Raw genomic sequence first — 27,751 nt, forward strand, 5'->3', positions numbered from 1 at the left:
GAGCAGCATGGTAAGCAAATGTATTGTCTCGATTGCTGAGGTGGAAAAAGAACCTGGAAAGAAAAAAAGGTGCTCTAATTAAGGGGCATCAAATATGATTGCCTGCGGTGGTTAAGGGCCAGAAAATAGTGAATGTCTGGCCATTTAAAGAATTAGCATCTTGCTAGCTAGCAACCCAGAAGACGGAGGTATAAATCATAATGAAATTAAGTAGCCATTCTAGGTTTCTTAAACCAGAGATTTTTTCTAAATGAAAATATATCAGGTATTCTTAAATTAACGAGAAAGAAAAATATGCCAAGATATCATTAAAAGTTTCTTCTACAAAAACAGACTTCAAATACTATACAGCCTGCTCATGCACAATAAAGGTAAAGTTACTGGAGAAATATTTTAAAATTCTCAGATACAGAATTTTGCTTCATTAGAATTTACCTAATTTTGGTGAGGCACTGGACAGCACTTAATTTAGGTTAATCAGCTGTAATTAACTGCTAAAATGTAAATAAAATAAGAAAAGATTTTAAAAATTTCTTGTAAGTTTTAGATTTCCAATTTAATTCATAAGAAGAAAATGAATAAGAGGAGGAAATTTGGAATAAGCAGTTGGCTTGGGTCTCTTACAATTAAAACTGCTTCAAGAAACGCAAGTACAGTTTTAAAAGTAAAACAGAGATCCTATTGATAGTAGTGAAATCATCCCAGAGCTAGATCATGAACTAACTTTGCAAGGCTCAAAACTCATAATAATGAAAAAAATATGGCTTCTGGTTAAGGCTCATAATATGAATACTCTGGATAACTTCAAAATATACAATAAACCAATCTTTTGTTTAGTACTTTGACTACCAACCTTATAAAAATGCATGTTTGGTCATGGAACTCTAAATGCAACAACTGAGAAAAAGTGATAGAGCAGGCTGTATATTAGGAATAAAACATTTCCGTTTAAAAAATATTAATCTAATATGTACAACCTGTTAGAAGTATTCTTATTTAATATTATATACACTTTTCAAATATGCACATCTGTATAAAAATAGAACCAAATTTCTCATGTTTTTAATTATAATTTCTTCAGTTAAATCCCAGTTAATACATTTAATACATTTCTTGAGTCTTGAAATATATGCCCTGTGAAACGAGATATTAAGTGTGTAAATTCATTTTATTTAAAGTAGAAAAACAAGTTAAAGCTAGCATGTAATGATGCACGCAGACATTTCTTAACTTTATTGGCATTTTAACTTCCCGAAGTTTGCACTGATAAAATCTGAGGAAAGTGATTTTTATTCTGATTTAGAATTTTCAGTTAATGAGTCATTTATAGGTATCTTCTGCAAAATAAGCTAAGCTCTTCCTAGAGTAGTATAACAAATAAATACATGTGTAAAGTTGAGAATTGAGACCTCTATTACCAAAGCAGCTGAAATCTAGAACTAAAAGGATGCTATTGAAGACTCTTTAAACCTGCGGTAAATTTGTCAGCATCAAGTCCCACATCAAAGAATGAACTTAGGAGGACAGAAAGCATGATACAGAAATGCCAAGAGACTTGCAAGGATTTACAAATACTCCATATAAACAAATTTTCAAATAGCTTTATTCAGAGTAGCCTTTCTGCTCTATTAAACATAGCAAACAGCTGCCAGATTTATTCAGACAAATAATCAACAACCATAGAAGTAAAATGGCAGAAGAAAAAGGAATTTTGGCAACATCTCCACAGAGGACCACAGCTGTTCTCCAAGCGCTCCTCTCTCACGTGATTACGGTTCTGTATGGCTAGTCAGGGAAAAAAATCCCTCAGTCACAGCAGAGCACAAAAAACTTGATCAAAATATCAAGTACATAATTCTAAACCAAAGTTGAGGAAGAGAAAAGATATATAATAATCTGCTGCTTTAGAAATACTTTAGCTGCACTTTTCAAAAAAAGGAATATCCCCTTAACAATAAATGTGCCAAGGCTTTATTCAGTCCCTATGTGCCACTCACCTGGGTTTGCTGAGCAGGTGTAAAGCAGAGAGGCAGGCTTTAGCCAGCAAAGGGTAAGAATAGCAAATGTAAGAATCAATTCAATTGGTCAATAGAAAAATAAAATCACATATATGACTTTCTATAGCAATAATCAACATCCAAGAAAAGTAAACTCAAAGATGGATTTAGTCATTCTTTTTTATCACTTAAAAATAAGGCAGAATAAAAGGTTACTATTAATTTACAGTCGTGTATGAGATTTTCTTTGTGAGATTCTTCTACAACAGGTCCTTCTGACATTGTGAATTGCAAAGGTTCATAGTTTAAAAAAAAAAAAAGTCTCTGGCACTACATGATAGAGTGCCAGGAAGCAAGCCCTTCTCTTTAGGTGTAGATATTTGTGTTTCCCTGTACTTTGTGAAAGCTTGACAGGTATGATTTAATGACCTCAAGATGAAGGGAATCTTTGATAACCCCCTCCAAAGGAAAAAATAGCCTAGATTCACATAAACTTTAAAACATTGCTGACTATACCATTTAAATATGTCCTAGTTTTTATAAATTCAATTCTTAAACACATAAAATGAGACAGTTGTTTTCCCTTATTCATACATGACAAAAATTGTTTTTATTAGAAAGTATGCCTAACTCTAGGGCAAGCCTAAGATATTAATGCTTTCATTATGCTGAAAATATTTTTTTTTTTTGGTGCTTATTTTAAAATGTTTCAGCTCTGATATAGCCTGACAGCATAGCATTTCTTCAATACAGAATAAGGTCAAAAGAAAATGGAGGTATTTTAATGCTATAATTAGGATTTTATTTTGAAGGGTAGGGCACTCTAATGTGTACAGGGAAAAATATATTAGTAGAACACGAAAAACAGTTCTATAGTGAAAGGAAATACAGAAACATAACATGTATAGTGATGAGACTTTGCTAAGTCCCAAATTCCTGACATTTTCACTAATACAAAACACATGAATATATCATTAGATTGACAAACCAAAACTCCAAGATTTGAAAAGTTAATTAAGAATCAATTTATTATTTAAAAGACATATTAATCAATTTGCAAGTATGCCAGGAATGTAGACAAACATATACCTTTAGGGTTATTTTATAAACGCAAAGCATTAGCAAAAATTGGAAGACTGTGCATTGACATCTGTTAATGGCTATGTACATATGGTAATTTATTTTACAGACCAGCCAGAGGAATGAGCACATGTTATTTGGGATGCCAATTTCTAGTAAATTGTAATAATCTCTCACCTTGCTCTTTCTTAAAATCTTTCTCTGACATGGCCACAGGTAAAAGCAGTTCTCCAACAGGAGGCTGAATATTAACACTGAAGCAATCATCCTTGGTACTAAGGAAAAAACACATTAAAGCTGACTAAATGCTTAATAAATAAACATTCTTCTTAATACTATGCAGTTAAATAGGTGCAATGAAAGCATACAGAGATCTGCTTGGCTTAAATATCACAGCTAAAAAAGGTTTGAAATATTTCTCAACACTATCTGCAGAGAAATACATCTGTTACCTGAACTAGAAAACGTATATATATATATATATATATATATATATATATATATATATATATATATATATATATTTTTTTTTTTTTACAAAAATATGCAGTTATGGTAAATATGCCATTTGACATAGAACTTTTAAAAATAGGTAAGCAGCAAGGGTATATATCCATTACTATCAGAGGAACACTTAATGCAACTTATCTAATAGAGAATATCTTATCTTCAATTTTGTGGTAAAAGTGTAGAAAATGGAGTGGCTTAGTCTTAAATAGTTAAGATATGTCTTTTAAGGTATTAATTTTTAAGTAAAGAATAAAATGGAGTGACCATACTGTGTTAAGATATGTGTGAAAAAAATAATACCTCATCTGCAAACTTGCTTTCTTAAAACAAAACCCCTCATTTTCTAGTAGCATTATTCACTGACATTATTGAACATGTGGTGAAAGTTTTTCAAATTACAGGATATGAAGAATTTAGGAAAGGCAACTTTCTATTTTCATCATACAGAAAAACAATACTGAGTGCATTTATTTCATTTAAATCTCATGAAACTACTATCTTTATTAAAAAATTACTAAAACTGCTTTAAAATGTTTTAAAATTACAAGTTTGAAGTTAGGTTGATGAGTGTATCAGTTCGCAATGTGTTTGGCTGCAAAGAAGCAGAAAATCCAACTGACAATTTCTTGAGAGATGGGTGCTTATTGTTCAGTGTATAAGTAATCCTGTACGTTACCAGTCAAAGGCTGGTTCAATGGCTTAAAGATGCTGTTAGGAACCCAGGCTTCTCTAGCTTTCAACTCCACTAGCCCTAGTGTGTTGGTTCTTATCCTCATGGTTGCCAGATGGCTGCTGTATCTTTAGGTACCACTTTAACATTCCACTGAAGAAGGAAGAGTGATGATGGAAGAGTAGCGAATAATTGAGCCAACTGACAACTAACTGCATGATTTTTCCTACAATACATTCTTATGAAGACTGATCACATGGCTAAGATTCCTATTTCTGTACTACTTATTCTCATGTACTTCCTTGAAATAAATTTCCTATTAATTGAGGTAACAATACTGTAATATGCAGCATGACTATAAGCTGATCTCTTACGGTGCAAAAGACGATATAAAAAGCCATGTGAGGTAACCAGAATTCAATCAGATAGCATTTTAAATGTAGATGGAATTATATGATGCTGAGAATTTGAAATTGTGCAGAATTCTGTCAAGTTCAAAAGTCTTTAAGCTTTTAGACAGGTATAAGGAGCAAAATAAATGCAGAATCCAATCAAGTATTAAAAAAAAAAAATTGAGCCAACTGAATCTGTTCCTTTTTATCAGGAAAGCAAAAGCTTTACTGAAAGTCCCAGGGAAGGAATTCTAGTTTTGTGTTAAAACTGGGTCTCATGGCCAGTGGGAAGATGGCTAGGGAGATGGGAATTGTGGATAAGAAACACCAAACATTAGGTTAAGAAAAATACTTTCTTGAAGGGTGGGGTAGGGACAAATACTAAAATATAAAACAAGAAAAGAAAATCCACTTTGATTTTATGCTATTATATACCATAAACTTTTAAGCTGCCTTATTTTTTTAAATGGAACAAGGTACAGACTAGACTAAAAAAAACCAAAGAATGTTTTGAATTATTCACACATGGATTGCCCAAGGCAAATCAATAAATCCAATTTATTTATTAATTCAATAAACATTTACTGAATACAAACTTGATCCCATGTACTGTGTGAGTGTCTGGGGATTTAAAGACAAGTAAGATTGGCCCTTGAAGTTCACAACTTTAGTGAGAGAGAAAGAGTTCAATTATAACAGAAAGGTAAGTGCTATGTTAGAGACATGTAGAAAGTATCATAGTCCAAGGAAGAGGGGCTGATTAATTCTGCAGGAGAGAGGTAGAGATAAGTTTACTTCCAAAAGGAGGGAGAGGAGCATTCTAGGGATTCTACACCTATGCTTTGGGAATGGTGAGCAGTGTGGTGTGTCAAAAGATGGGACTGGGGGCACACTGTAAGGAACAGCATACACAGCATGACCATTAGTCCCAGTTCTCCCATGGCAGTTGTCCTGGAATCTTGTTCAGTTAATGTCTCCTTTCACTCTCTGAAGTGTCCTGATTTGTATGACAAAGTGTATGATTTACTCTTATAACTCAGACAAAGGTGCTTCAAAGTTTCCTGGAAATAAAAAAAGGAAACTACCAGAGACTTCTGACATAGGAAAATAAATGACCCCATATGTATTTTATAAACTCTGCTGGCAGTGTGTAAAGGTGGAGTACAGGAGAAATCCAAGGCAGGTAAATCAGGAAGGAATCTAATTAACAGTCTAGGCAGGGGTTTTTAGCACTGTGTGTTTTACTTTAGTACATCATAACAATGATCCGAAGAGGTAGCTTCTGTTACCCCTAATTTATTAAGAGAAGTTAAACAACATGCCCAAGGCCACACAGCTAGTATGAAGAACTGAACACAGCAGCACTGGGATTTGAACCCAGGTCTATCCTACTCCAAAGTCAGCTATATAATGTCTGCTGCCATATATATATATTTTATTCCACTATACAAGGTTGCTTCCCTAGGGTGGGTAGCACTGAGAATGGGGGAGGTGCGGGTATTTTATAGTTAAAAGGGACAGATCTGGTGACGGATGGGAGGAAGAGACTTTGAACCGTCTAACGTGAATGACTGGGAGGATGACTTCCTCCACCGAAGAGGAGTTTTGGGGATTAAACAAAATGATTTCGATTTAATCATGTTTTACTTTGAGTACCACTGAGTTACCCAGGAAGAGATATTTAGCAGATAATTGGAAATACAGATCATGAATCAGAAAAGAGGCCAGGGCTGTATATATAAGTTTGGAAGTAAACAGAATGGTACAGGGAAGGGCTGAAGCCTTGTAAGTAGATAAGATCATGTAGGAAAAAAGGATATACCAAGAAGAAGGATAAGGTGAAAAACTGGGGAAGCCCTACATGTAAGTAAAAACAGAAGTGGTGCAACTTGCAGAAGAGCCTGGAAAAGAGTGGCTGGGGAGAAAAGGTGTGTGTCAAATACTGCAGGGAGGAATAAAAAGAAGCACTTGTAAAAGCTAGAGGAAGAATGCAGAACGCAGTGAGTTGAAGGTGAATGGAAAAACTGGCAGGGAAAAACATGGGACAGAAAGCAGCAGAAGCTTCATGAGGACGTAGAGGCAAAAGAAAAATGCTTAAAGAAACTTGAGCATAATTAAAGGCTGGTGCAACACAAAGAAATAGGGTATGGTCTTAGAGGAGGTAAATGAGGTTGGGATTAAGAGCATAAGAACTAGGTGAATGGGTCAGCCCTGGAATGAAGGAGGATATTTCTTCCAAAAACAGCAGGGAAGGAGCTATTAAGATAGAAGTGTTGGGCTTCCCTGGTGGCGCAGTGGTTGACAGTCCGCCTGCCGATGCAGAGGACACGGGTTCGTGCCCCGGTCCGGGAAGATCCCACATGCCACGGAGCGGCTAGGCCAGTGAGCCATGGCCGCTGAGCCTGTGCGTCCGGAGTCTGTGCTCCGCAACGGGAGAGGCCACAACAGTGAGAGGCCCGCTTACCGCAAAACAAAACAAAACAAAACAACAAGATAGAAGTGTTGAGAGTAGGACACTTGAAGGATAAGACCAGGCTGATGTAATGGAAGGCTAAGTCACATTAAGAGAAATGTAAAGGCTGATAAAGGAGTAAATGGATAGGTATATATATCATGAACTAATTTAGTGTTAAATATAAAATTTTGGCTTCAAATAACTGGATAAATCAGTGTTCTCCAAAGTGGGAAAGGACAAGGCACTCCCCTGAAGTAGAAAATCCACTGATGGAAAAAACCCTATCAATTATGTTTATTTTTTTCTCATTCTATCTGAAGTTTTATATATATATATATATATATATATATATATATATATATTTTAGATGTTGGGGGTAGGAGTTTATTAATTAATTTATTTATTTTTGCTGTGTTGGGTCTTCGTTTCTGTGCAAGGGCTTTCTCTAGTTGTGGCAAGCGGGGGCCACTCTTCATTGCGGTGCGCGGGCCTCTCACTATTGCGGCCTCTCTTGTTGCAGAGCACAGGCTCCAGACGCACAGGCTCAGTAGTTGTGGATCAAGGGCCTAGCTGCTCCGCGGCATGTAGGATCCTCCCAGACCAGGGCTCGAACCTGCGTCCCCTGCACTAGCAGGCAGACTCTCAACCACTGTGCCACCAGGGAAGCCCTGAAGTTCTATTTTTGTCTGTACATAATATCTTAGTACATACATGTTAGCACAGTGAGACACACACACAATACATATAGGGAGTGTGTAGTATAAATATTTTACTCAGACGTATACAATTTTAAAAGTTAGGGACCACTGGGTTAAATTACACATACTACACTATCTCTACTTATGTTTTCTTTTAGATTACGGGTGAAATGACCAGCCTTCTCCTTTCCAACACTCCTGAAAAGGATCCCATTTACCTCTTGGTTAAAGGTAGCTCTACAGCACTGATGCCCAGGGAGAAGGGTGTGAGAGCGGAGAAAAGAAGGGAAAGTAGACTTGCCTTCTAAGACATATATGAAAATCAAGGTGGATAAGCAGAAGGCTTAAGTTTGGGGGAAAAAGGTGATCCTGAAATGTCCCCACAGGCAACAACCCATGTGTTAAGAGATAAATATATACTATTCAACTTGACTGGGTATGTTTCACTTTTGTTACTTTTGGGTAATGCATGTTTTATTTTCTGTGGTTGGTGAAGTGATTAACATGTAATGCTGTATGAAAAACGAAGGATATAAGTTCATCCAAAATGGGTCTTATGAGACAAATGTAATAAAACTGGAATATTGCTGTGGCAGACACTACTTGTTGCTTACTCAGTATTTTTTTTTTTCCTTTTTCTTCTTTACTGATATAATCCTGATTTTGTTCAGGTAGACAATGTGCCCACCGGAACACTCTCTTCTCAGGCTCTTGTAGCTAAGACTGATCAAGTGACCTGGTTATGACCAATGAAGCCTGAACAGAAGTCTGCTGGGGACTCCTAGGAAAGTTTTGCTTTTCTTTTTTTTTTTTAGTATTTCTTTTTATATTTTGGCTGTGTTGGGTCTTAGTTGCAGCACGCGGGATCTTACGTTGCAGTGCGCAGGTTCTTTGTTGCAGCGCAGGCTTCTCTCTAGTTGTGGCATGTGGGCTCTGTAGCTGTGGCACGTGGGCTCTGTAGTTGCGGCACACGGCTCTCTAGTTGTGGCACATGGGTTCAGTTGCCCTGCGGCACGTGGGATTTTAGTTCTCCGACCAGGGATTGAACCCGTTATCCCCTGCCTTGGAAGGCGGATTCTAAACCACTGGACCACCAGGGAAGTCCCAAGTTTTGCTTTTCTGACACAGATGTGGCTCCTCCCTTCATGTCACTTCTTACCTTTTTTTTTGGCCTAGAATGCAGATAGAATCCTGGAAGTAGAGAAGCCATCCTGTGACCCCAAGGATGACTGGCATATGCTAATGAAATTAGCTCATGGAACAAAAAGTTGGAAAGACCTTATACCAAAAGACATTGTGGAGCTACTCCAGCTGCTCTTAACTGCTGTCCTGTGTTCTTCTCGTACCAGGAGAATAATAAATAAACCCCTATTTGGTGAAGTCACCACAGTTGGGTTTCTGTTACACACAACTGAATGCAAAATCTAATTAATATACATAACATACTGCATAAGGCAGTCTCAGCTTCTAAGCAAGGTTTGGCTTAGCGGGGAGTAAGATGGAATGTTTCCTCTTTATTTTGGGGAAAATTTACTTTTATTTATATTAGTGTTCTAGGATGCTCTCCATAGTTTTCACGCGCCTCCTTTTAAATATTTTGCCCTTTTATTGTTCGCTTCTCTCTCTTCTTTTCTTTTGTCCCGCTCTTTTTCCTTTCATCTTCTTTGGTTGAACATGGGGCTAAACACAGCTATCTTGACATGGATAGGGGAATGTTGAAAATGAGTAATGATAGATGTAAATTTAACAGAATTAACAGTTTACCAGATCAACAAACTACTATTATTAGGCAGCTCTAAATAGCCTAATTACATGGGATCAGATGGTGTAACAGTTTAATGTAAGACAAGATTCTACCTGTTTTATATTTAACTGTAATGCATATACTTGTACTACATATAATCTCATTCCACAGACTCCTTGATCCAAACTGGTAAATTTTCTAGGTAAGAAATGTGCAAGTAGTCTAACCATTGTGAGACTCAAATTTCCTTATCTATGAAGTGAGAAAAATGACACCCTTGTGGGCTCGTTTTAACGATTAAATGAAATAACATAACCCAGTACAGTGCTTAATGCATAACTGATACTCAAAACCTACATCCATAATAGGGATGTATCATAATTTATTTAAGCATTCCCCCATCAATTCTCATTTGCAAATTTTCTCTATTACAAACAATGTTTACTTAATAACCTTGGATAGATCTATTTCTTCAGCACAAGCACCAATATCTCCCCAAGCTTGCCACCCTAAAAATGAAATCACTAAGTTGAAGAGTATGAATAATCAGCATTTGAAAAATACTGCCAAACTGACCTAAAAAACGTGGTGCCAACTTGAAGTTCCACAAACAGTAAATAAGAATACACATTTTTCTGTAACTTCCGTGTCATATATTAAAATTTTAAAATTTTGCAAATCTGATGGATGAAATTTTTTTTATTTCCCTATTACCAATGTTGTATATGTTATTGTTATAGATCATTTGCATTTCTTTTCTTGTTAATGAACTATTCTCAACCTTTCTCCACTTTTATATTAGATTCCTTTTTATTGATTGCAAGAGTTCTTTATATATTCTGGTTACTAAACTTCTGTCTGCTAAATATGCTGTAATACTTTCTGTCTCTCATGTGTTATGGTATCTATTTTTTTCTTCTTTGTAGAGAAGTTTAAAATTTTAAATAATCAAACCTGTCAATTTTTCACTATATCTTTCTGGATATTGTGTCTTGCTTGACTTTTGCCCCCAAAGAGTATAAAAATATTTGTTTATATTATTTCTAAACAATTTTATAGTTTCTATAATTAAACCATAAATCCATCTGGAATTTATTTTGGAGTAATCTGTGGGAAGAAGGTATCTTTGGTTTTTTCCCGATAATGGTTCTCACATCATTTACTGACTGGTCCATTCTTTCCCCAGTGATATGAAATGTCAGCTTTATGATATACAAAATTTCTAAATTCTCTGTTTTGTTTTACTGATTCCTTTGACAATAGCCAATTACACTGAATAAAAATATTCTTGTGACTTTGAAGAATATCTTGAAGTTATTATTGAAAAAGGCTTTTCTCATTAAATTTTTGTTTTGACTTTTCTTGGACATTCTTTTTTCCAGTTGAATTTTAGAAATTTGTCAAGTTCCTTGAAAAGGCTTACTGGAACTTAGCATTGAATCAAACTGAATTTGAAGATTAACCTGAAGGAGAGTACTCTCTCCCATTTAAGAACATAGTATACTTATTACATTATTTATATCTTCTTTTTATGGCCTTCAGGAAAGTTTCAGGTTTTTTTAAAAAAATTTCCCACATCGGTATCATATATTTGTTAATTTATTCCTTTCGTTGTTCTTGTAAAAAGAATAATTTTATTCATAATGTCTTAAAATTGGTCAGTCCTACCATACAGAAATGTTAATGATTTTCACATAATGATCTGTACCTAAACAGTATCCTATTTATTAGCTTAAATAATAGATTTTCTATTGATTCTAAGACTTTGTGGGTTGGCAATTATATACTGAATAAAAATAATAATTTTGTATCTTTCTTTCTAGGATTTATACCTCTAACTATTTTTACTTGTCTTTTTGTATTGGCTAGAACTTCCATAAAAATGTGAAATAGTGTTGAAAGAGGGTAACCTTCTCTTGCTTTTCTGACTTAAAAGAGAATGCTTCTGATATTTCATGTGGTGGTAGGTAACTTGTATGTCTGATAATAAACACACACACACACAAATTTTATTTTGTAATTCTCCATTTTTCTGTGCCATCCTCTTTAAGGTGGGGTTCTTATAAATAGTATATATTGAATTGTGCTTTTTACATGTTCAGTATCACTGGAATTTAACTTATTGACATGAATTCTGATAACTAGTATGTGTGGCCCCTTCTAGTCATCTTATTTTGTTTTCTATTTACCATGTTTTTTTCCTTTTCCTGCTTTGTTAAACTGGTCAAGTTTTAAGCACTCCGTTTCTTCTTCCCTTTAGTCATTTGGAGGTTATAATACATCATATTTCCCTTAATTTAGAGGTTAGCTTTAACATTTTAAACCATATTTAAACTCCTTTTAGCCATCAATCAATCCTCTTGTCATGCATGACAAGAACACCATCATTCCTCATACTTGTCCACATCGAGATTTTGGTTCCAGGTTATTAAAATTTATTTTTTACATTAGGGGTGAACAATTATTTTTACACATTGACGGATTTTACAAGTTGAATTATCTGTCTACTTTTTATTCTGTTTTTCTCTGTCACAAAATAAAAAAATTTTTTTAAACTATAGTATATCTTTGAGTAATCCTTTCAAGAAAGGGTCATTGGTGGGTAAACTGATGGAATCTTTGCTTGTCTGAAAAATGTCTATTTCGTTTCCACCAAATTTTAAAGATTATGTCCCTTGCCTTCTGGCCACCAGAACTGATGACAGTACTGATGAGGAATCTGATTCCATTCACATTCTTGTTCATTTTTAGGTGAGCTGCTTTTCTTCACCTCTCTGGAAGATACTAGAGTAGTTTTCTCCTTATTAAAAATTCTACCAGAAGCAACAAATAACCTACAAGGGAATCCCCATAAGGTTGTCAGCTGATTTTTCAGCAGAAACTTTGCAGGCCAGAAGGGAATGGCAGGACATATTTAAAGTGATGAAAGGGAAAAACTTACAACCAAGATTACTCTACCCAGCAAGGATCTCATTCAGAATCCACGGAGAAATCAAAAGCTTTACAGACAAGCAAAAGCTAAGAGAATTCAGAAACATCATTACAACACATGCTAAAGGAGCTTCCTCAGGCGGGAAACACAAGAAAAGTAAAAGACCTACAAAAACAAACCCAATACAATTAAGAAAATGGTAATAGGAACATACATATCTATAATTATTGTAAATGGATTAAATGCTCCAACCAAAAGACACAGACTGACTGAATGGATACAAAAAACAAGATCCATATATATGCTGTCTACAAGAGACAAACTTCAGACGTAGGGACACATACAGAATGAAAGTGAGGGGATGGAAAAAGATATTCCATGCAAAGAGGAATCAAAAGAAAGCTGGAGTAGCAATACTCATATCAGACAAGACAGACTTTAAAATAAAGACTATTACAAGAGACAAGGAAGGACACTACATAATAATCAAGGGATCAATCCGAGAAGAATATAAAACAATTGTAAATATCTATGCACCTAACATAAGAGCACCTAAATACATAACGCAAATATTAACAGCCATAAAAGGAGAAATCGACAGCAGCACAACAACAGTGGGGGACTTTAACACCCCACTTACACCAATGGACAGATCATCCAAAATGAAAATAAAAAAGGAAACACAAGCTTTAAATGACACAACAGACCAAATAGACTTAACTGGTATTTATAGGACATTCCACCCGAAAGTGGCAGAATACACTTTCTTCTCAAGTGCTCATGGAACATTCTCCAGGGTAGATCACATCTTGGGTCACAAATCAAGCCTCCGTAAATGTAAGAAAATTGAAATCGTAGCAAGCAACTTTTCGACCACAATGCTACGAGATTAGAAATCAATTACAGGAAAAAAACTGTAAAAATACAAACACATGGCGGCTAAACAATATGTTACTAAATAACCAAGAGATCACTGAAGAAATCAAAGAGGAAGTCAAAAAATACCTAGAAACAAATGACAATGAAAACACGATGACCCAAAGCCTATGGGATGCAGCAAAAGCCATTCTAAGATGGAAGTTTATAGCAATACAATCCTACCTCAAAGAAACAAGAAACATCTCAAATGAACAACCAAATGTTAAACCTAAAGCAACTAGAGAAAGAAGAAAAAACAAAGCCCAAAGTCAGTAGGAGGAAAGAAATCATAAAAGATCAGAGCAGAAATAAATGAAACAGAAACAAAGAAAACAATGGTAATAATCAAAAACTAGAAGCTGGTTCTTTGAGAAGATAAACAAAATTATAAACCTTTAGCCAGACTCATCAAAAATAAAAGGGAGAGGACTCAAATCAGTAACATTAGAAATGAAAAAGGAGAAGCCACAACTGACACCATAGAAATACAAAGGATCATGACTACTACAAGCAACTATATCCCAATAAAATGGACAACCTGGATGAGATGGACAAATTCTTAGAAAAGTACAACCTTTCAAGGCTGGATCAAGAAGAAATAGAAAATATGAACAGATCAATTGCAAGTAATGAAATTGAAACTGTGATTAAAATCTTCCAACAAACAGAAGAAGTCCAGGACCAGAGGGCTTCACAGGTGAACTCTATCAAACATTTAGAGAAGAGCTAACACCCATACTTCTCAAACTCTTCCAAAGAATTACCGAGGATGGAACACTCTCAAACTCATTCTACGAGGCTACCATCACCCTGATACCAAAACCAGACAAAGATATCACAAAAAAAGAAAATTACACGCCAATATCACTGATGAATATAGATGCAAAAATCCTCAACAAAATACTAGCAAACAGAATCCAACAGCACATTAGAAGGATCATATACCATGATCAAGTGGGATTTATCCCAGGGATGCAAGGATTCTTCAATACACACAAATCAATCAATGTGATACACCATATTAACAAATGGAAGAATAAAAACCATACAATCATCTCAAGAGATGTAGAAAAAGCTTTTGACAAAATTCAACAGTTTTATGACAAAAACTCTCCAGAAAGTGGGCACAGAGGAAACCTACCTCAACATAATAAAGGCCATATACGACAAACCCACAGCAAACATCATTCTCAATGGTGAAAAACTGAAAGCATTTCCTCTAAGATCAGGAACAAGACAAGGATGTCCACTCTCGCCACTATTATTCAACAGAGTTTTGGAAGTCCTAGCCACAACAATCAGAGAAGAAAAAGAAATAAAAGGAATACAAATTGGAAAAGAAGAAGTAAAACTGTCACTGTTTGGAGATGATATAATACTATATATAGATAGTCCTAAAGATGTCACCAGAAAATTATTAGAGCTAATCAATGAATTTGGTAAAGTTGCAGGATACAAAATTAATGCACAGAAATCTCTTGCATTCCTATACACTAAGAACGAAAGATCAGAAAGAGAAATTAAGGAAACAATCCCATTCACCACTGCAACAAAAAGAATACCTAGGAATAAACCTACCTAAGGAGGTAAAAGCCCTGTACTCAGAAAACTATAAGACACTGATGAAAGAAATCAAAGATGACAGAAACAGATGGAGAGAAATACCATGTTCTTGGATTGGAAGAATCAGTATTGTGAAAATGACTATACTACCCAAAGCAATCTATAAGTTCAATGCAATCCCTATCAAACTACCAATGGCATTTTTTTACAGAGCTAGAAGAAAAAATCCAAAAATTTGTATGGAAACACAAAAGACCCTGAATAGCCAAAGCAATCTTGAGGGGAAAAAAATGGAGCTGGAGGAATCAGACTCCCTGACTTCAGACTATACTGCAAAGCTATAGTAATCAAGACAATATGGTACTGGCACAAAAACAAAAATATAGATCAGTGGAACAGGATAGAGAGCCCAGAGATAAACCCACACATCTATGGTCACCTAATCTATGACAAAGGAGGCAAAAATATAGAATGCAGAAAAGACAGCCTCTTCAGTAAGTGGTGCTGGGGAAACTGGACAGCTACATGTAGAAGAATGAAATTAGAACACTCTCTAACACCATACACAAAAATAAACTCAAAATGGATTAGAGACCTAAATGTAAGACCAGACACTATAAACTCTTAGAGGAAAACACAGGCAGAACACTCTTTGACATAAATCACAGCAACATCTTTTTTGACCCACCTCCTAAAGTAATGAAAATTAAAACAAAAATAAAGAAATGGGACCTAATGAAACTTAAAAGCTTTTGCACAGCTAAGGAAACCATAAACAAGACGAAAAGACAACCCTTAGAATGGGAGAAAATATCTGCAAACGAAGCAACTGACAAAGGATTAATCTCCAAAATGTACAAGCAGCTCATAAGCTCAATATCAAAAAAACAAACAACCCAATCCAAAAATGGGCAGAAGACCTAAACAGACATTTCTCCAAAGAAGATATACAGATTGCCAACAGACACATGAAAGGATGCTCAACATCACTAATCATTAGAGAAATGCAAATCAAAACGATAATGAGGTATCACCTCACACCAGTCAGAATGGCCATCATCAAAAAATCTACGAACAATAAATGCTGGAGAAGGTGTGGAGAAAAGGGAACCCTTAAACATTGTTGGTGGGAATGTAAATTGATACAGCCACTACGGAAAACAGCATGGAGTTTCCTTAAAAAACTAAAAACAGAACTACCATATGACCCAACAATCCCACTACTGGGCATATACCCAGAGAAAACCATAATTCAAAAAGACACATGCATGCCAATGTTCATAGCAGCACTATTTACAATAGCCAGGATATGGAAGCAACCTAAATGTCCATCAACAGAGGAATAGATAAAGAAGATGTGGCACATATACATAATGGAATATTACTCAGCCATAAAAAGGAATGAAATGGGGTCATTTGTAGAGACGTGGATGGACCTAGAGAGTGTCATACAGAGTGAGTCAGTAAGTCAGAAAGAGTAAAGCAATTATTGTATAATAACGCATATATGTGGAATCTAGAAAAATGGTATAGATGATCTTATATTCAAAGCAGAAATAGAGACACAGACGTAGAGAACAAATGTGCGGATACCAAGGGGGAAAGGGGTGGGGTGGGAGGGATTGGGAGACTGGGATTGACACATATACATTACTGATGGGAACATGCTGTATAGCACAGAGAACTCTACCTAATGCACTGTGGTAAGCTAAATGGGAGGGAAGTCCAAAAGGGAGGGGATAATAACTGTATGTGTATGGCTGATTCATTTTGTTGTGCACTGAAGGCTAACACAACATTGTAAAGCAACCATACTCCAATAAAAATTACTTTAAAAATGCAAAAATTTAAAAAATATTAAAAAACAATAAAAATTCTACCAGGATGTGGCCTTTTTGCTAGTTGTTCACATTCACTCTGTTTGGCCTCTGATGGATCCTTTCAATCTGAAGGTGTGTACATTTCTTTTGCTTGGGAAAATTTTCTCCTATAATTTATTTAATTATTTCTTTTCTCCATTGTCTCTTTTCTTTCCTTCTAGATCTTCTATTAGATGAATTGATTCTTTTATTTTTAAAGAGGAAGCATCATTTTTTAAAAAATTAATTAATTAGTTAATTAATTTCTGGCTGCATTGGGTCTTTGTTGCCACATGCGGGCTTTCTCTAGTTGTGGTGAGCAGGGGCTACTCTTCATTAAGGTACATGGGCTTCTCATTGCGGTGGCTTCTCTTGTTGTGGAGCATGGGCTCTAGGCACAGGGGCTTCAGTAGTTGTGGCACACAGGCTAAGTAGTTGTGGCTTGCGGGCTCTGGAGCACAGGCTCAGTAGTTGTGGTGCACGGGCTTAGTTGCTCTGCGGCATGTGGGATCCTCCCGGTCCAGGGATTGAACCCGTGTCCCCTGCATTGGCAGGCAGATTATTAACCATTGCGCCACCAGGGAAGTCCCAGATGAACTGATTCTTTTAACTTTTGTTTTCATATTTTCCATCCTTGTCTTTTTGTCTTCTATTCTAGTTGATTTCATTGACTCCCTCTTATGGAACACTAAATCAGGCTTCAGCTGTGTCCAGTCTATCATCCACCTACTGAGTCCTTTTGGCTTTTTGTGTTTTTAGATCTCCAAGAATATATTTTAAATTGTCTAATTACTCCTTCTCAAATAAGCAGTATATTCTTTTTTTGTTTTTGTTTTATGGATTTTATAGCTTTAATAGGATAATAAGCACAGCAGCAACAATTACTTGTGAATATTTACTATAGACCGTGTATCTTTCTAACTTTTTTTTTTGCGGTACGCGGGCCTCTCACTGTTGTAGCCTCTCCCGTTGTGGAGCACAGGCTCCGGACGCGCAGTCTCAGCTGCCATGGCTCACGGGTCCAGCCGCTCCGCGGCATGTGGGATCTTCCCGGACCGGGGCATGAACCCGTGTCCCCTGCATCGGCAGGCGGACTCTCAACCACTCCGCCACCAGGGAAGCCCAGCAGTAAATTCTTGCTTTACAGATATAGTTCTCTTTTTTTTTTTTTTTTTTTTGCGGTACGCGGGCCTCTCACCGCTGTGGCCTCTCCCGTCGCGGAGCACAGGCTCCGGACGCGCAGGCTCAGCGGCCATGGCTCACAGGCGCAGCCGCTCCGCGGCATGTGGGATCCTCCCGGACCGGGGCACGAACCCGCGTCCCCTGCATTGGCAGGCGGACTCCCAACCACTGCGCCACCAGGGAAGCCCCAGATATAGTTCTCTTGAATCAGATATTAGTTGTAATTTTTAAAGATATCTCTTTTCTTTCTCAAATTGCTCCCTTCACAATTGGTAAGTCTTTGTAAGTCATTTTGAGCTTTCCCTTTCAAATTGAGGCTTTCCCTCAAAAGTCTGGTCATCCTAAGCTGTCTGTTTATATTTATAATGAAGGACCAGGTTAATTAACAAACAAAGCAAGTTCTGATGCATATTAGCTATAAGATTTTGGGCAAGTTTTCTTCCTGTGCCTTAGTTTACTCACCTCTAAAATGGAATAATAATAATACTCACCTCATAGGCATGTTTTGAGAATTAAGTAAACTAACACACACAATGCAGTGTTTAGAACAGTGCCTAGCACACAGCTACTGCTCGATACATGTTAGTGAGTGTTATTTCTATGGGTCTCCTCTCCCCTGGTGGGCTGGCTGGAGTTTTCTTAAGTGGGTGAGACATGACTGGTTATGGTCATGAAGTTGGGAGGCAGGCAGGCAATGGCCTTATCTCTTCACCAACAGATGTAAGATTGGCTTTACCCTAGTGGTAGGCGACTTGAGAATATCATTGTCTTGGGTAGAACTGCATTTCATCTCATCTCTGACCATCCGGCCTCCTTCCTATAAACTCAACCCCTGCTGTTCTCTTAGGGCACATCCTCACCAAAAGTCCTTCCCAGGCAAGTAGTTGTTCACTTTCTTTACAGGGTAATTTTTAGGTCTCTGATTAAATGTGTATGCTGCCTGCTGCTAAGGGCAAGGTTGGGGAAATGCAGGTTGGAAGTCATTCTTTAATTTCCTAATACTGTCTTACCCTAACTTTTCTTTTTGCTAGTTCACTTTGTTTGATATTCTGCCAGACTTGTTCTTACCATTATAGTAGTTTTCTCCCATGAGTGTTTTGCTCTGTGGTTTTTATTTTCTCTGTTATTGTTTATCTGCTCCCATTTGCTTTCTAACTGGCAATAATTCTTCATAATTTCTGGTCAGCTAATAGCACTCTTTCTCTTTTTAGTGCTCATTTTCTATTAAAGAATGTATTTTCTGTCTTTTTAATGGATTTCGGGCAAAAAGAGGGGCGGATGTTAGTGCTCAGTCCTCTAACTTGAGCCAAGCCATATAATTTTTCATACTAGTTAATACATTAATATCTGCTAATCACAAGGATGAGACCTGTTTATGTACTGCATCTACTTTTAGAGATACATTTATGTATATTATACATATTTTCAATCTCAATAAATTTAATCAAGGACTTAATTTGATGACCATTTAAAATGCAAAGCAAAAAAGAGACATTAATACTTATCAAGTGTCCATATAACTACATAGTCACATATAATAGCTTTATCTATCTATATATGCATCACATAACTATAATAATACAGAGAATTAATCTAGAAGCTAAAGTAGGATCATTTTACTCTGGTTCCTTTTCTTTTAATAAATAGAAGTGTACCTGAAAGGCTCACAGTCCATGTTCTCAGCATTTCTGAAGGCTTCCTATCAAATATGCTCTTATTACCCATAATTTTATGTATTGATTTGTATAATGTATTTTGAGGAAAAAATTCAATATCGGCCATTCTTGCTTTTTTTTCCTTTTTATTGAACTACCAAAACTAATACAGCTCATCACTAAGGAAAAAGTGCTATTTACTATGCAAAAGGCACAGTCAGTGACTGGCATCTAAGACCAATTGATCAACCCATTACCACTATCTCCCTACCCCCACTAGCACTACTATGAATCTATTGATTTAAACACTGTTGATCGGTTTCCATTTTCTGATTTTGGGCAGGTCAATTAAGAAAGTGAGTAATTGTGATTACACTGCTTCAGGATCAATTACAGTTGATGCAAGACAAAGTGTTCTTTTTGGAACACACACAAGAATAATTTTTGATTTAGTGTGCATATGTGCTTAATAAAAATCTAAAATATATAACTAATTTATACCTTCACAACAGAAAAACATATTAGTGTAAATGCTTATAATAGCTAAGGCTATTTTCTATCTAAAATAAATTCATCACTTTCCTAAAATTAGTTTAAGAGAAACTGAGAAAAAACTGTTTATATACACTTCCCAACATAAGTTAAAAATCAAACATTACCTAAATATTTATCCTAAAGGGACTTAGTTAATTGTGAAAGACAAGACGCAAATCTTGTGTAATGGACTAAAGAGAAAATCTTTGTAATGAGAAAACCTTTTTTAAAACCCTTCATTGCATAGAAATATAAAAGGTTTTTTATACAAATTGAAAAGAAAGAAGAATTTTTTTAGTTCTTAATCTTGCCCTAACTTAGTGCATAAGCTTTGTCATTGGACTCACATTGTCGAAATCATTAAAATGAATATACCTCTGGTGTTGGAGGTAAATCTATTTAGAATGATGTTACTCATAGTCTTGTGCTCAGTAATATCGATCTGTGTTGTTTGTCTAATAGAAAAATAATAAACAATTACTAGGCAATGTGGGGAAAAGTAATCAGTTTTTATATATCACTAATATAGTAGACCTCCCAAAACATAAAGGTGATGATCTGCATAAAATCAATGTGTTATGCTACATTGCTTATATTCATCATTGCAGGTTCTCAGCAATAAATGGTATAATATTAGGCCTGAATTACTGGTAAACTGAAAAGGTATATGAAAAAGAAAGGTTCACTATATTCAACCTATAAACTTAATTAAAAGTGACTATTTCCTAAACCTGGAGATTTTTATCATAAAAAATTCTGTTAGAAGCTAGCTAAAATTTAGATAAATAAAATGCCTCAATTCTTTTCAGAATAAGAACAACTTCAAATCAAAATAACACATCATATCTTAGATCAGAAAAATACAAAAGAAATGAGTTCAAAGATAATTCTTAAAGATGCATGAATATAGCTTTGCATTAGGTTTGCTAATAGTTTCTGGATTTCATCAGAAATGTATAAACATTATATAAAACAATAACAATGATAAAACACAATTCTAGAAAAGCTCTTTTGAATAGTATTCACCTATGAAACCTTTGCCAACTGATAAATGTTCTCTTTTGAATTTTATCAAAAGCAGTTTGTAAATTAAAGTAAAAATCTATGAAAAATCTATGAGTTTCTGGTACTGACAGAATCAATAATTCTCCACTTAAGAGGCTCGAGGTAACATATAAAATGTTTCAAAAGATATCTTCTCTGGGCTAGCCAACAATATTATTAAAGTTTTTAATTTCTCCTGAGTTTTCCTCATGAATTTTATTATAAATTTTCCACTAGCACAGAGATAAGCAAAAAAAAAAAAAAAAAAAAATTAGCAGTAGCTTCTCACTTTAGCCAACAAACTGTGAAGTTCAACCACATATGGTAGACTGTAATGGCTATCTGTGTAACAAATACTAAAAACATATATTGCACATAATTTGTCCATGGCAGTCTAAACATTACCAAAGAAAAGCATGTTTGTGTAAATGTTTTGTCTCTCAAAGAAAAAGCTGCTGAAAGCCTTGATTTTAATCTGCTATTGTTTATAGTAATATGAAATATAGATGAACAATTGAACTTACCACAACTGGAAACTGGCAGTCTGAGTGGAATCACAAAAGTCAATACCCATTGAAACAGTAATGGATCCCTCAGGCTCAAGAGATTCTAGGAGATAAGATAATTTAGACATGGAAACACAGAGGATGTGAAAAAGACTAAACACTAAAATCTTATGTAATGTTTGTAGTTTGGTTAAAACAGTCAAATTTAATGATGGCTTGTAAGAATAATTTCAAACTAAGAGTATTAAAGCAAATTATAAAGTAATTTCACTTGAAGCCTCTTTTTCACAACTTAATTCTGTCCATACTTCAATGAACACATTATATCTATTTGTTTCAGAAATACACCTCATCCTGAGAAATTTCATGTTTTACAATATTGTCTTTATAGGCATTGAAGGTGAGAAGGAAATAAATGTTTTCCTGTTTGGAACAACTGTAACAGACTCTGGGTGCTTTTAAGAGATTGTGTACTTGAAACTATGGAATATTTACTCTAGATATAAAAAGAAAATTTTCAACAATGTTCTAAATTTCCACTGGGGAAAAAATCCAAAATTTAAAACATGCAAATTAAAGCAAAACTGGAAGAAGAAATTAATTTGTTGTCCTCAGATATTAACCAAGACAACTGGCATTATAGGAACCCCAAACAATAAGTCTAACTGCATTAGTCAAAAAATTACTGGAAGAAAATTTAATAGCAGATTAGATTATCTTGAAAAAAATAAATAATAAAGTGACATTTCATAGATTTGTAATTTCTGAAGCTTCATCTACCAACTAATCAAGTGTGGGAAATAACTGTTTCAATATACAATACTGGTGTTTTTTCAGTTGGTAATGATAAAACTCAAGATAAACAATAACACCATTTTATTCTGCTTATGATTCCAGAGTCAAAGTGTAACGCTGTACATTAGAATGAGGGATCTAAAACATATACCTATTAAGTATAAATATTTATGTATATTTATTATATTTAAAAAGAAACCATTCACTTTTGATTTCTACTTTGCTTAAAGTCTCTAGTATAACTGCAGTTGTATTGCAGTTGTATTGTAGCTTTATATTTAGTTTTATCTCTTCTGCATATATATTATTAGATGTAGTTATATTTTAGCAAGCACATACTAATCCAGTAGACTGTGATTATTCTAGGGCTTATTGATAGGTATAATTTGCCATTTAATGCTAACCATTACAGAAATGATGGTATAGATAGGACAAAAGAACAATTCAATAAGCTTAAGATACTAAGTATTTTTATATCTCAAAGGCTCAGTGAAGATTAGGCATTATAAGAAGGTATTTGTTTGATGCTGATTTTTAAAGTGTTATTGGTTTGCTTGCTAATTTATTAGTTGGTTTGCTGATTCCAGTTTGAATTTAATTTGTTTATAAACCTAACATTTACCAGGATGGCATGTTAAGTACCAGAAGACTTGCTACCTAATCTTCGGCAAACAAGCTTTATTGTAAATTACCATAATAATAGTTTTCTTGCATTTCTCCTAAAGCTACACCTCATCAGTTCATAGTTTTGTCAGTCACATTGCTCAAAACTATTCTTCAGTGAATCCTTGATGTTTTCTTCTGTGCCACAGATATACTGGGGTTTGGTCTTATTTGCAGCTGACACCACATTGGTAGTAGATGCTGTCATCTCCAAAGCATGATGGCATTCGGAACTTAGATCTCTCTACATCACGTATCCCCATATTTCATTTGAGAAAGTGACGGTTCTCAAGATGCCTTGATGATGGCACTGTCTGACACAGTTTCGTAACTTCCTCAGTCTTAAGATAATTAACTGTGAGCTTAGTGCCATACTAATTCTGAAGGATAGTTCATGATCAACGGTATGTTTTATTACATGAATGCTTCAAGAGCAAAGTGATCAGCATAAAATTATTCATATGATAGATTTTTATATTTGAAGCTTACTACATTGGAAAAGTTTATTCAATCGGGTGTCTGTAGTTGAATACTGCGTCTGGATCATTGCAATATACAAGAGAGGGTTATGCAGAAATGGCTGAAAAACACTGGCTCTATTACACTGCACCATTAATAATGAAAAATTAAATCACACAAGATGCCATCTACTTTGATGTGACAGTTGTATAGTAACTAGTGAAATCTTAGCTGAACTCAAACTTGTCAACTGTTAACATAAAGTCACTGAATATAGTGCAGAGACCCTAAGGCTACTCTTTGAGTGAGTGAGTGAGTGAGTGAGTGAGTGTGTGTGTGTGTGTGTGTGTGTTTTAAACCTCTTGTGTACATGTGCCTGATCTCTTTGGGAAAAAATGGCACTTTATTCCTAATATTCTTGCAAGGAATCCAGTTTCATGCAAAATCCTGACAAAAGTCATCTCATATTATAGAGAAAAAAGAGAACAGATTGGTGACAAATAAGAAAGCCGCCGGACTCCTTAACATATGCATATGTACTTATTAAATAAAACAAATATCTTACTTCCCTTATTTCACAAAAAATGAAATGCAGTATTTGTTCTTTGTTGCATTCCTATGATTTTTTTTGGACTAATTAAGATATTTCATACTCTGAACTCTACGGTTACCTATTGACGAAAGAGACTAAGTGGTATTACATACAAATTACTGCATGGGAAAGAATTCTGTATCTTGAGGGTATTCAATAAATGGCAACAGAACAAACGAAACACTACAAAAACTTTGCCTAAGAAAAGAAAAGGAAAGAAAGCCTATTACTAGTACTGAGGCAATGGCATATATCGATATTTTATTTTGGTGTTAAGGCCATATTATGAAATTTATTATACTTATTTCTTCTATTCTACATAGGCCAACAAAAGGTCAACTCATCAACTCATTATGCCAGCTCAAAGAAATGATAACACTGTTCTACTGTTTTAACCTTTGGATAACATTTTCAACCTTCAGACAATGCATATATCAGCTGCGTGACACTTTTGAAACTAAATTAATTTTTTAACTAGGTAAAAAAAGCTGGATTTCAAGCAGTAAAAAAGAATACAAATTGGGATATTCTTTAATTCCTTAGCAATATATTAACTTCATAAAATAATTCAATAAAAATCAGGCACTATAGTCTTTAAATAGTGTGTCTTAATTACCAAATTATTTTTCAAAGAAGGTATTACATGGGTTCTGAAATCAACTTACTTTAACTCTACTTCTCTCTACTTTGGTTGCTTATAAAAGTCTATCATATTTCATCTGCTAGGAATTTTTTTTTCTTTGTGGAAAAATATAACACAAAAATATAAAGACTTCTTTACTGAATGACTCATGAAAATGATAGGAGAGAATTCAACAATGTGAAAGAGCTCACTCAGGCAAAGAGGGAGAAAAAACAGAATAGCTATATGATAGACAATAATGAATAAAGGCAGAGTTACCCGGTCAAAAGGCTTTTGCTCACCTAAAGTATTATAAAAAGGAACTACCTGGAGCCTTTTGATGGTAATATTTCAAGGATTCAGTGACAGAAACCTTATATTACTTTTAATTAAGATTTTGCCTGAAGCTTCTCCCAACTAAACTGTAGGACTGCCTCCACTTACACAAAACAAAAAGAGAGATAGACATTCTAATTATTATACTATTTTAAACTCAAAGTTAGCCATACAATTGTTACACTTAATTTTTAAAAGGTGTATTTTTTGTAAAACACTTAAAAAATGGAAGGGGATGACAGCTGGAGAGACAGTGTGATATAACGGGCACTGAGGTAGCCTGGAAAGCACATGCTACGTGGTAGGGGCAGCCGGCTTGGCATCGGCTGGTTGTGCTGCATGCAGGTGGGAATAAAGCACCTGTACCGCCATAATCTTGTGCTTTATCCATGAACAGTGAGATTTCTTGGTTTGTCCTTTAATGCAAAAAAAAATACTGATTTTTAAATGGTGGCAACAGATTAAAAAAACATGATGTGTAAAAATACCAGTAACATACTGTGGGCTATTCTACCTTCTATGTATGGAAAGGAAGACAAACAGAATAGTACATACCCTCTCAGTCTTTGCTCCCTTCACTTTTCAATCTATGGAATATGAAGGGAAACGGGGAAGGAGAGATATGGAAGGTACAATACCCAAAAGCCAGACTAAAATCATGCAGGAAGTGAAGCTGACCAGAAAGAGAGGTGGGGGAAGGTGATACAGATAGGAAAAACGGGAGGAAATTGTGATTCTCCAGACACAGTCTTTCGTTAGTACTGGTATTACCACTGCTGGCACCTAATTCACTAAGGGCAAAGACATGTATTTATCTTACAAGATAAATCCGGTTTAAAAAGGAAAAACTTATATACACTGAGTTTGCTAATAGTCAATAAAATAATATGTATTCTACTTTAAAATGAACACATTTAATTATCAAATGCAGTTAAAGTTTTAAATGAGAATTACTACTTACCTATTGGATTAAAAACATGCATTTGCATGCCCACAGGAAGTTTCTTTTCCCCTATGTGGATATTTTCTACCTTCCAATCAGTGGTATTATTCAATGTTATTTGCACAGAGACCATATTATCACCAAAAACGCAAGGCTGTCTTGGAAAGAAATAATGGGCAGCTAGTCCTTTTCCACTCATCCGATGAAGCAGCACATGAGTTTTCACCGGTACAAAGACAGGAGTACTGACCTATTGCACAATGGAAAAAGGAAAAAAAAAAAAAAAAGAATTAGTGAATATAGTTATTAATTCTTAAAAATATACAAAAATTCATAACACTTAACTCCTGTTTTCCCTAAAGTATTAATCACAATAATAGACATTAGTAGGATATCACACACATAGATATGAAGTCAGAAATTATATAAAAATGTAAAGTAAATGCCTTCGAAACAGTATTAAAATTCTTCTGTACTCTGCAGGCATATATTAAACTATTTTGACAATCTATATCTAAAAAGAAGAGAATAATCTTAGTTATATAAATATATTCAATTTTTTTAGAGTTTATAAATGTTTTTGTTTTCTTCTTAGGTACACTATATTTGGACATTTTGCCAATTTTCTTACTAGTTTTAATAACTTGTCATTTTATTTTCTTGGGCTTTCAAACTATAAGATATTATAATCTGTCTATAACGAACATCTTATACTTTCATTTCCAAACCTGACTGCTTTAACTTTTTTCACCCTGAATTTCTTTCACTGTAAACTAAAGACTATGACCTCCTTTTTAAGGTGGTTCTTCCTTTGCTTTAATGATTAAAAAGTTCTTCCCTACCTCAAGATCAGATAACTATTCACTTACATTTTCTTCTGGAGCTTTCATGGTTCTAATTTTTTAATTCATGAGGAACTGATTTAGGTATATTTACTCTATACTTAATTATTTTTCTCCAAATACTTAACAAATCATCTGTACATGATTTAATGATTAGCTCTTCCTCAATGGTCTATAAATGCAGATACTCTAATTATTTAGTTGGAGACGTTTTTGAACCTTGATGGAGCTGTTAAAACAGTTCCACACTGTTTTATTTCTTATAGCCCTACAATGTGATTCAATTGTTTGGCAAAACAAAGCGTTGCTTATTCCTCCACCCACCCCCGCCAATATTTTCTCGGCTAATCATCTGTTTATGCTTCCACTGAACCTTAGACTCTTAGTTAAATTCAACTGTGGGTGGAATCAGAGGCAGCATATTAAGTGAAGAAATACAGTCCTTTCTAAAATCATATGGTGGCTATCTTTCCATTCAAAGTCAAAGTATTGCATGTGGCTTGACCTGACGTGGGCAAACTTTAAAAAAAAAAAAATCAATTTGTGATTAAACAGGCCTAATCAAGATTTTTTCCTAACAAGTGTACTCTCCCAAACTAGGTTTTCTATTATAATTGTGAGAGTACATATTAACCTGTTCAACATGCTCACTGTGCCACTGACATCTGATGACAAAAAACTTAATAATAATTTAAAACTCATCAACAAAAATCCAAGAGTTAAATATCATATACACAGAATGATAAAGTTGGAGAAAGGC

At 35.0% G+C, this 27,751-nt stretch overlaps 1 protein-coding gene across 5 annotated transcripts in view; it reads right to left on the reverse strand.

The window, feature by feature from the left end:
- The window catches only part of AP3B1 (adaptor related protein complex 3 subunit beta 1), a 274,518-nt gene that overhangs the window by 13,800 nt on the left and 232,967 nt on the right, over positions 1–27,751 (reverse strand). For 4 of the 5 annotated variants that reach the window (XM_073802233.1, XM_073802229.1, XM_019929790.3 and 1 more), the window contains 3 exons: positions 26,168–26,399; positions 21,758–21,842; positions 3,255–3,352 (listed from right to left, as the gene is read on the reverse strand). In XM_073802233.1, the coding sequence (XP_073658334.1) occupies positions 3,255–3,352; positions 21,758–21,842; positions 26,168–26,399 (415 nt within the window). Of the gene's footprint in view, positions 1–1,585; positions 1,786–3,254; positions 3,353–21,757; positions 21,843–26,167; positions 26,400–27,751 lie in introns of those variants that run through there. The other variant, XM_073802231.1, reaches the window with a different exon arrangement.

This window comes from Tursiops truncatus, chromosome 3, assembly GCF_011762595.2.
Source record: "Tursiops truncatus isolate mTurTru1 chromosome 3, mTurTru1.mat.Y, whole genome shotgun sequence".
Lineage (NCBI taxonomy): Eukaryota > Metazoa > Chordata > Mammalia > Artiodactyla > Delphinidae > Tursiops > Tursiops truncatus.